We start from the raw sequence: 10,672 nt of genomic DNA on the forward strand, positions 1-10,672 counted from the left end.
CTGCCATAAAACGTAGTAGGTGCACATACATCAACAGATTAGAAATTCCGAAAGGAGACCCATAAATACGCAGGAATTTCGTTTATTTTAAGATACCTTAAATCTGTGAAGAACGACCCCTTCAGTAGATGGTATACAGATGACTATCCCTTTAGCAAAAGTCACTTCCCATAAAAAATAAATTTCAGCCAAGTTCAATATACACATACATACATATCCTTAACTCACCTGAAGTTTATTTTTTGTACACACAGACATACAAACACATACACATGTATACGTTTAAAGCTATACTAAGATACTATAAAGGAAAGTGAACAAGAAGCAGATAAATGAAGCAGTAGCTGGAGAGGATGTGGGAACAGCGACCGGTGTTTCAGGCTGTTTTGGATGGGAGAGTCTACAGCGTGTTCGATGCTAACACATCCAGTAGAAAGGATGACAAAAACCAAAACTTCCATACAGTCCTTAAGCAGGAGGACAGACAAGCTCCAAAGCACAACAGAAAAGGTTTTAGTCCCACTGGATTACATGGGGACATTAGAGACAAGACAATCCACGAGCACATTTGTACGCTTGGTAACGGAGAGGTGAGAGTTCCCTCCAAAGGCTATGATTTAATGAAGTATGTGGTCAACACCTAAGAGAAGGAGGAATTGGCAGACAACGTAAAAGTTTTGAAATACAACATCCCAGAGAAGATCTGCTAGGCAGTGCTGAGTGTCCACTTGAGGTTTTGTTAATTATGAATTTAAGGTAAAACTAGGGAGCTAGGTTGGCTGTTTTCTCTAGCAGTTACTTGAGCATAAGCAGAGAGGTAAACGGGTTGGCCGGGGTTAGGTTTTACTAGATGAACACAGTGGAGGGAAACAAGGGAGCGGGAGGGTATAGGAAAGTGGAGATAGGAGAGTAACAGTAAGAAGGGAAAGGAGCGGGGTGGGGGGGGTGGGGGGGAGGCCTGCAGATAAAGATAAAGAGGAGGTAGTTGAGCAAGCAAGCAAGAAAGCCAGGACGTGGTGACTGCACAGATGTATGAATTCAAGAAGGGCAATTCCTACCAATGGCAGGGATCCAGGGAGGGACCGAAGACACAGGCAGCAGGCCTAAGTGGAAGACAAAGAAGTAGGGGGCCACACACAGTGTTGAAGAGACCCACTCCCAGGAGGTAGAAAATGATGACAGAAGCAGGAATAGAAGACTCTAAGCCAGGGGGTAAACTCTTCAACATCTGAACAGTGATTAGGTCAAGGCCAATAATGAAGAGGGAGTGTATGGCCAGAAGTATGAGCTTCAAAGGACAAGTGGGATGGTTTGCAAGAGGGCTGAGGAGTAATGGTCTGTGTAGCCACAAGGCTGCCACCAGGCAGAGGATGTACACCACGGCACGGAGGTGGGCATTCCTGCAGTCGTGGTGACTGGCATGCCAGGAAAACAGCTTACGAGGCACTATGAAATTTGTCCTGAGTGTCTCTTAGAGGCGGAGGCACTAGATCCTTCCGCCGTGCTCCTGAATGCCTGACTCAGTATTACTTGCCAGCAGGCAACAGAGAAGGATTGCTCCCAGTTAGTAAATACATGCATGAAGGCACAGCACAGGGCCTGGCACTTACTGAGTGCCCAGTGAGAATCTAGGAAAGGTTCCAGCCATTTCCATTTCCTGCCCGTTTAGGACCTGCACCAAGGAGCAGTCTGTAACTTCACGAATCCCTCCTCCCTCCAGAGAGCCACTCAGACACCAGCACAAGTCGTCACCCACCAGGGGTTTAATTCTCCTTGAGCAGAAGGTCAGTTCAGAGAGGGGCCCTGCCTTGTCCCCCATCCAGAGGGGGAAGATCTGCAGAGCACCCCAGGAATGTCTGAGCTCAGAGGAGCCAATCCTAGTCTCTGGGCAAGAGAAGCGGGTCGAGGGACTCAGGCTGCCTCTTCCTCTTCGCTCTCCTCCTCGCTCTCATGATACTGTCTGCGATTGGTGTTAACAAAGAGGTCAGAATCATCTTCAGAGCTGGACTCTTCTCCTGATGACTGTGGCTCCACTGGGAGTTCTGGCGGAGTCTGTCTGCATGGGGGAAAGGGACAGGGTTAACCCAATGCCTTCTGGAAAAACTAGACTGGCAATCAAGGAGCCCCATAAAAAGGAGGGCATAAGGCCAAGAAAAATTGTCTAAAGACTACTTCCCACCTCACATCAAAAGTCTGCAAGAACCACTGGTTTTAATAAGGAGTCCAATCACCAACACTCAATGGACTCACACTACATACCAAGTGCTATACTAACTAATTTTACAAGCATTAACTCCTTTAATCCTCACAAAGCTCCCATCTTACAGGCGGGGAAATCCAAGCCTAAGAGATGAAGTAACCTACTTAAACCATTCATTTACAAGTGGTATTGCCATGATTTTAACCCCAGGCATCTGACTTTCAAGCCACACTCACAACCACATATTCTGGAGCTCTCACCAGGGACTCTACACAGATAGAAAGAAGGTCTCTATTTTCCCCTCAAGTCTCCAAGGCCTTAGCCCCTATTTTCTGTCCTAAGGCTTGTTCCTCACCTGTTCCTACTGTTGTTGTGCTTCTCAGCCACTTCTGAGAAGGCCTCAGGCCTGTACCAAGAGAAGAACCGGGGTCAGAAAAGACAGAAAAATCTATCAGCAAAAAAGCTGTTTCCAGCTGTCCCTGCCTGGGATGCCATCTTCCCTCCCCCACCTCCACAGCTAGGAAGTCAATATCCCCCAAAATGAGACAGGCAGTGACCAAGGGGACCACCCTACCAGAGCCCTTCCTTCTGCAGAGAGCGCACATGGTCTTTGCAGAGCACAAAGGAGATCTCAGCCTTCACTTTTTCTCCCTCTTCAATCGGGTCAACAATGAGAAAGTCGCCTGCAGGTAAGACAGGAGAAAAGACACAATAAATCCTGCTTGCAGCGGGGGAAACCAAGCCCCCAGGAAACAGTTGTCTCCTATAGGGCTACCTCTCTCACCTCTCTTGATCCAGATGTTCTTCCGGTATTTGGAGGGCATGCTCACCAGGAAGCGCTGCCCCTGGGCTGTCTCCACCTCATGCAGATTGTTCCCTGGGGTCCTGAGTACCTGGTCCAAGAGAGACCAAGAACCAGTCAGCCTCATCAGCCAGCTCAAATACTCAGTGAGCTGTGCTGCACCTTACCGCCATGCTAGGGGTCCAAGGGGAGTAGAAGGATGGGGAGGCAGAGCCGCTTATGCCCAATGCCACTCACCCTCACGATCTGCTGCTGGTCAGAGGGCACCATATGCTCCCCCAGCACCTCCTTCACCACATGCTTCCTCTTGGTGGCCTGAGACATGCTGGGGCCCGTCCCAGGGGGTGAGGGATGGGGAGACTGTCAACTCCTCCTCCTGAGTTTCTTCGATGGCAAGTTCAGAACCCAGGACTGTTCTGAAGACGGAGAAAGACCTTTTACTGATGAGTGACTATGTCCTGGTTAAGAACATGACCTTTAAGGGGCGCCTGAGTGGCTCAGTCGGTTGAGCGTCCGACTTCGGCTCAGGTCACGATCTCACGGACCGTGAGTTCGAGCCCCGCGTCGGGCTCTGGGCTGATGGCTCAGAGCCTGGAGCCTGCTTCCGATTCTGTGCCTCCCTCTCTCTCTGCCCCTCCCCCGTTCATGCTCTGTCTCTCTCTGTCTCAAAAATAAATAAATAAACGTTAAAAAAAAAAAAAAAAAAAAAAAGAACATGACCTTTAAAATCTAATTACTAGGATTCAAATTCTATCTTGGCTGGGGCGCCTGGATGGCGCAGTCGGTTAAGCATCCGACTTCAGCCAGGTCACGATCTCGCGGTCCGTGAGTTCGAGCCCCGCGTCAGGCTCTGGGCTGATGGCTCGGAGCCTGGAGCCTGTTTCCGATTCTGTGTCTCCCTCTCTCTCCACCCCTCCCCCGTTCATGCTATGTCTCTCTGTCCCAAAAATAAATAAAAAACGTTGAAAAAAAAAATTAAAAAAAAAAAAATTCTATCTTGGCTATGTCCCAGCTGTTCAACTTCCCTAGTTTCAGAGAAAAATAATAGCTAACTCTGATCACCGTTAGTAGAATAAAAGAAGGCAAGCAAAGCACTTAGCACAGGATATGGCACATAAAAACAACTGATTGGGGTGCTTGTGTGGCTCAGTAGATTAAGTGTCCAACTCTTGACAACGTCTAAGGTCCTCATCTCGTAGCTGTGAGATCAAGCCGGGAGTCTGCTTGGGATTCAATCTCTCTCTCTCTCTCTCTAAATAAACATTCCATTTATTTATTTATTTATTTAGGAGTCTGCTTGGGATTCATTCTCTCTCTCTAAATAAACATTTAATTAATTAATTAATTAATTATGTATGTATGTATGTATGTTTATTTACTTTTAAAACCGAGAGAGACAGAGCACGAGCAAGAGAGAGGCAGGGAGAGAAGACACAAAATCTGAAGCAGGCTCCAGGCTCCCAGCTCTGTCAGCACAGAGCCCCGCCGCGGGGCTCGAACTCAGGGACCGCAAGATCATGACCTGAGCCAAAGTTGTACCCTCCACCGACTGAGCCACGCAGGCGCCCCCGGAAATACACATTTTAAGTAAACATTTTTAAATAAATATAAAAAAAAACCCTCCTGTTACCACATGTGCTGGCACAATCACAGAAACTAAACACATGTCCTACAGAAATAAGTCATTCCAGCAGCCGCCCGGGGAAGGAGTGTGAGAGGACCTAACTATGTTCCTCAACACATCCGTACATCCCAGCACAGCCACACAACACAGATGCTCAATTTTTCAACACACTATAGTCAGAGACCCATGGTCCGAGCCAGGAACAAGTTCATAGAAGGTCGGGTAAGCCGGCTTGGTCTGCGGCATCTGATTTCTGACTTGGGTACTGAGAAGACAGGACTCGTTCCACCAAGGCTGAAGGTTTCCAAAGGAAACTGCAAAGTGACACCTCTAGCTGCTGTCCCCTGCCCTCCTCCCTCCCTCTCCTGGAGGAAAGACGCTGAGAGCGAGACCCACACTTACTCTCTGGCCTGCGTCTCCCACGGGCGCTGCCCGAACGACCTCGTTCTCCAGGAGGCCGAGAGCAGCTCGCCCACGACTCACTTCGCAGCTAAGCCAACGAAGGCACAGAAAAGGGGCCTGCCGGCGGTCACGACGATGGCGTGGACATATACTCAGGTCCCCCGCGCCTCTGGCTTCTAGCCGACTCCTCCAAGCCCAGTGACGACGAGGACTACGCGAGCCCTCCTGGGTCGGATCCTTCCGAGCACCGTACTTCCGGTGCTACCGCGGAAGCCTCCTGGCTACCCTCCCCCGCCTCGTCCGTCTCTTTAACTCTTCCCACCGCCAGGTCAGCCGAGGCTAAGTTTTTAAGTTCCCGATGCGTGCAGCGGGGAACGGAGTTTTCTCCGACGCCCCAGCTTCCTGAGACCGGACATACTGCCCGAGAAGCGAGACCACAGAAAGCAGCCGGGCTTCCCGAGAGGCAACCCGAAAGCCAAGCCTACTAAAGGCGCCACTGAGGTCGAGAGCGCCTCATCTCTATGGCTCGAGGCGGCTAGAAGCGCCCAATTCGGAATTTTTTTTCACAGGCGGCTCTTGAGGCGACCCGGAAGCGGAAGTGGAAGAAAGTTCTAGTGGGTTGAGGTATCGCTCGGAGCAGCCGGGTGGCGGGAGGAGCCGTTACGGGAGCGGGAGCTGCCGGTGAGCGCTAGCTGCGGAGCAGGGCCGGAGCTGGAGACGGGAAGAGGCGCGGGGAGGAGGGGTGGAGAGGAGCCCGAGCGCTGGAGCGGCCTAGAGGATGCGCCCTCGGAGAGGGCTCGGCCGCCGGGCGGGGAGAGGGCGGGGCGGGGCGCGGCGGCGCGTGGAGGGGGCGGGGCGGCGCGCGTGGGGCGGGGCCGGAGGGCGGGGCGGGAGCGCGTGCGTGGACCCCGCCGCGCGGGAGGAGCAGGTGCGCGCGCTCCGGCCAGCGCGGTCGCTCCGTGAGCGGCGTGCGCGGGCGAGTGGGGGCAGAGCGACCCTTCGTTTGCTTTTCGGCCCAGGGGAGCCGCTCCTGGCGGGGTCAGTGCCTTCTTAGCCCAGCCAAGGTCACACACACGGAGTGACAGCTCAGGGAGGGCCCCGGCTACCGACTCTGGGAATCTTCCCGCTGCCCCGAGTGCGCCACCTGTGAGGGCAGGAGAGTTTTTCCTCCTGGGCAGCGCTAAAACCCAGATCCCGCAGGGAAAGGTTCTTTTGCCTGGCGGGGAAAACACTCTTCTTGGACCCCGGTTTTCTCCTCCGTGAAAGGAGGGGGATCGGGGTAGCCGCCGTAATGGCTGGTTTCGCGTTCTCTTACTAGAACAGGGCCCCTGGGCCCTTGGGAGTTCCCGGTTTTCAGCCCTAACTCCCTTTTCTTGGGATTCCTAGATTAAGCTGATCAAGATGACAACCTCCCAAAAACACCGAGACTTCGTGGCAGAGCCCATGGGGGAAAAGCCAGTGGGGAGCCTGGCCGGGATTGGTGAAGTCTTGGGCAAGAAGCTGGAGGAAAGGGGCTTTGACAAGGTGGGGGGTGACTGCATGCATCTGGGGGGGGGGGGGTGGTGAGTGTGGGTAGGGCAGACTACCATGTTTCCTGGCAGTTAGGGGTGAGGAAAGCGAGAGTAACTGTTGGGGGTGGACAGTGGTGTGTGATCTGAAGGGATAGCCAGAGCCTGTTGTACCCGCCAGCCTCACGTGCTTTGAAGCCACAGTAGTGGCCTTCGAGCACTGAGCAGCATGCCCTTTACTTTGCCCGTTGTGCAGGCCTACGTGGTCCTTGGCCAGTTCCTGGTGCTAAAGAAAGATGAAGATCTCTTCCGGGAATGGCTGAAGGACACATGCGGTGCCAATGCCAAGCAGTCCCGGGACTGCTTCGGGTGCCTTCGGGAGTGGTGCGACGCCTTCTTGTGAGGCTCTCCGGGGAGCCCCCAGCCCCTGGCCCCAGCACGGAGTCTCCAGAGTTTGCAGCCGCGTGGGGACTCCTCCCCTGTCCTCTACAAAGGAAGAGATTGCTGTTGTCGTACTCCACCTCTGATGTACTCCAAGGTCTTTTGGGAGTTCTCTCCCCTCACCATTTCAACTTTTTGAAATTCTCGCCCTTGCATGCATTTCCCTTCTCCTTCCCCTGCCGGTTTCATGTCAACAATTACCAGCTTCTCCCGAGTGGATTCCAGGCCCTTCCCTGACCCCCACTCCCACCCCCACCTCTGGTCTGTTTTATGCTATTTGGCTCTTTTTTGGCAAAACAGTCACTGTCCTTGTAAAGTTTTTTAAATCAATAAAGTCAGTGGCCTTCCTGACTGGGCTTTGTGCGTTGAAAAGCAGGTGGGCTGGGACTTCCCCACAGACTGACCAGGTCTGCGACACTCCTTATCAGTGCAGATTGAAACTGGCGGCTTCCTTCCTACCCGGGAGGGCAGCCACCCTAGCCACGTAGGCCTCAGCCAGGTGCTTTGGCGTGTCCCTTAGTAACCTGGCAGGGAGTGTGGGCTGATATCTCCCTGGGATCTGGGTGGGCTGTGATGTTCCAGATGTCATCCGAGTCAACATCTGGGCTAGGCAGCACCTGGTGGAAAAGTCAGTGGGAGTCCAGGGTACCGGGAAGAGGGTGAATCAGATGTAGGTAAGAGTTCACCTGCCAATCATCGGGTGCTTTCCTGGCCTTTGGGAGGAGTGGCCAGGCCTCTGGCTCTCTTAGGGAGGTTAGGGAGCCAGAAAGAACGTGGACATCACAACTACGCGGGCTTGAGTGAGTTATACTTTTGTTGGGTAATTTTTGTCCTGGTCTTTGTTGAACGCTCAGTGGTAACCAGGCCCGCAGCTAAGATCTTTGCAAACATATTTTTCTCCCCTGGTAAGAGGTAATTGTTTTTTCTTTTGTAGGTGAGGAAACCAGAGGCTCAGAGAGACTAAGTAATTTGACCATGGACTTCCTGCTCGGAAGTTGCCAGATTGGCCCTCAAAATGTAGCTCAAAACCCACGTACCTGAGGGCCCTTTGTTCCCTGGTCACGTCACTTGGCCTCTCCAAGCCTCTGTTTTCCCACTTGGCAAATGAGGTGGTTGTAAGGATCAGGTATAACGCTAGCCGTGTGGCACCCAGCCCTGCTTGGCTTTGTTTCTTTCCCCGGACCACTGATGAGGAACTCCTTGCTTACAGAATTCTCCCCGCAGGACTTACAGTCTGGTGAGGGGAGCATGACAGGTATTAGATGCAAAAAATTGGGATACTATGTGAAGATTCTCGTGATCCCGGGGAAGGGAAAAGTGAAGGAAAAGTTGATAAACTCAACTCCGCTAATAGCAACTTTGTCTGAAGTTCCAAAGAGAGTGGCAGTGCTACCCCAGGGTGGGAAAGGTTACGGGCAACACACATAAACAACAGAGGGCTGCATCCAGAGAACTTGACGATGATGAAGACGAAGCAGACAAGATAGAAAAAGAGTAAAAGACTTGAATGGCAGCCATGAAAGGAACACCCCAAATGGCGGATAAGCTTAAGAAAAGGTGCTCGATCACAGGAGTCGGAAACGCAAATGAGATGTCGTTGTCCACTCCCTGGCAAAAATTCCGAAGTCAAACAATACTAAGTGCTGATGAGGGAGTGAAGCAACAGTTTCCATGCAGCTGGTGGGAGTGTCAATTGGTATGACCCCTTGGGGAAACAGTTGGGCGTTTTCTAGTAAAACTAAAGATAAGACCCATCCTGTGACCCTGCAGGTCGGCTCCCGGGGCCACTGCCAAGGACTCTCGCATGTCCGCACCTGAACGCGTGCTCACGAATGCGTGTTCACCACAGCTTCATTTATAACAACCCCCAACTGGACCAACCATAACGGCTGTCGGTACCAGTGAACGTGAACAAAGGACAGGTGAACCGAGCGCCCAAAATGTCAAATGCCGTGATGCCGTTCACGTAAAGTTAAGTGGATCCCTGCTCAGGGATCCCTGTATAGGTGGTAAGACTCTAGAAGAAAGACGAGTAGAAGCGGAGTAGTTCCCTTTGGGGGAAGGAGGTGTGAGCAGCGGGGGGCTTGGGGGCGGGGGTGGCAATACAGGTGTCGACTAATTTGTTAACACATACGCAGTGTGTGCTTTTCCGGTATAAGCTACATCTCAGAACAGTGGAAGGATAAAAAGGAAATCAAAAGTAAGGCCCCAGGGATAGAGCAATTACGTGATTACTTGGAAAACAGGATGGTTATTGGTCGGGGTAAGGGGTGAGTGCGGGGCTGGGTCTGGAAAGTGAGCAGCCCTCCTGGAAGGGCACCAGGTGGCCAGAGCAGGGCCCAGCTTGTGTTACAGACCACTTTCTGGGAGGATGCCAGTCTGACTCCCAGACCGCGGTGGTAATTCAGGCCGTCCGTGGAGTTTCAGGCTAAGTTTCAGATGTTTTCCTGGATGGGTCCAGGGCCACCTCAGAGTCCCCTCAGCCTCAACCCTTTGCGGTGTGACACTGCCACACGGGCCTGGGGTGCTCAGGCAGGGGCTCGGCAGGGCCATGCCCTCCCCCTACGTCAATCCTGACGCTGCCAGATGGCTGCTGACGCTCAGGAGGCAATGGAGACTCCCTCCTCCCCCACAACACCCTTCCCATGGCTCCTGCCCATGCCGGTTGGCAGGTCTTGCCTCTCGTGGTTCTGGCAAGGGGGCCCGCCCAGCAGAAGCTCGTGGGCCACACTGCCCGCTCTGCTTCCTCCTCACCCACAGTCTCGTGGGCCCTTCCCTGCCTCGCCCACAGTCTTTGTCTCTGAAGCGGCTGGGACCTGCTATCTCACCTCTCACTTGGGGCTCAGGCAGCGTCTGTGACACGTTAAAGGTCGAAACCCTTTATCTGGGTCCCTTAGTGCATCCCACACAAGTTCCTGGTTCAGTCCTAGAGCAGCAGGAGACAGAAGGCATCTAGAATGTACTTTGTGACAGGGTGGCTTCAGAGATCCAGCCCCAACTTAGCCTGCAGGACATAGGGACCAAGGCCTGTAATGTTGGAGAAAGCAGACCTGAGCGGGGACGGGTAGGAGGTTATCTAAATGTCAACCCAAACTGCTCAACAGGATGTGCCCGGCCAGGGGGCACGGGTGGGCACGGGAGTCAGCAGATACTGCCCCCTGTTCCTCCCTCCCCTGCGGTACCCAGCCAGAGCTTGACCCGCTCGGCCACTCTAGTTATGAGTACTCAGATGTGGCCAGAGCTTGGGGTGAACCCAACTTCCACGCTCTGGGGTCCGGAAGGGGTCCTGCTGTTCCCGGAGGGAAATGGGAGGCTAGGGATGAACCCCAGCCTGAGACACGCCTCCCCACTCTGGCCCAGTAGCAGCCCAGACGGTGTGAAAGGCTCAGAAGATACGTTCTTGCCTATCAACCCCCTTCCCCGTTGCCCACACCCCCTCAGGGACCCAAGGCTCTTTCTACTGTCACTCGGGGCCTCGACTGCTGACAGCCTGAAGGAGCCAGCCAGACCCGCTTCTGAATCAGGGCCTCCTCGACTTGCCGTGTGACCTGGGGCCAGCTGCTCACTGTTCGGAGCCTGACTTCTCTCCTCTGTCACCTGGTATAGGTTGTAAAGGTTCAACCAGCTAATGAACCTGAAGCCCCGGGCACTCTGGGGCACTCCTCCACCGATGGGAGCTTCCTGGATCTCAGCTT

General features: G+C 53.3%; 2 protein-coding genes across 2 annotated transcripts; one reads left to right on the forward strand and one right to left on the reverse strand.

Annotated features, from left to right (window-relative positions):
- Positions 1 to 214: 214 nt before the first annotated feature.
- Positions 215 to 5,286, reverse strand: EIF1AD (eukaryotic translation initiation factor 1A domain containing). The gene is made up of 6 exons (XM_042906193.1): positions 5,029 to 5,286; positions 3,240 to 3,418; positions 2,985 to 3,093; positions 2,775 to 2,883; positions 2,556 to 2,606; positions 215 to 2,056 (listed from the first exon to the last, which is right to left on the reverse strand). Exons 2-6 carry the CDS (start codon positions 3,324 to 3,326, stop codon positions 1,912 to 1,914), a joined length of 501 nt encoding a protein of 166 aa, XP_042762127.1. The 5' UTR covers positions 3,327 to 3,418; positions 5,029 to 5,286; the 3' UTR covers positions 215 to 1,911.
- A 317-nt stretch (positions 5,287 to 5,603) lies between these two features.
- On the forward strand, positions 5,604 to 7,328 carry BANF1 (BAF nuclear assembly factor 1). Its single transcript, XM_042906194.1, has 3 exons — positions 5,604 to 5,709; positions 6,415 to 6,552; positions 6,793 to 7,328. The coding sequence occupies exons 2-3, from the start codon at positions 6,430 to 6,432 to the stop codon at positions 6,937 to 6,939; spliced, it is 270 nt and encodes an 89-aa protein (XP_042762128.1). The 5' UTR covers positions 5,604 to 5,709; positions 6,415 to 6,429; the 3' UTR covers positions 6,940 to 7,328.
- The last annotated feature ends 3,344 nt before the right edge of the window (positions 7,329 to 10,672 follow it).

The sequence above is a fragment of the Panthera leo genome, chromosome D1 (assembly GCF_018350215.1).
Source record: "Panthera leo isolate Ple1 chromosome D1, P.leo_Ple1_pat1.1, whole genome shotgun sequence".
NCBI lineage: Eukaryota > Metazoa > Chordata > Mammalia > Carnivora > Felidae > Panthera > Panthera leo.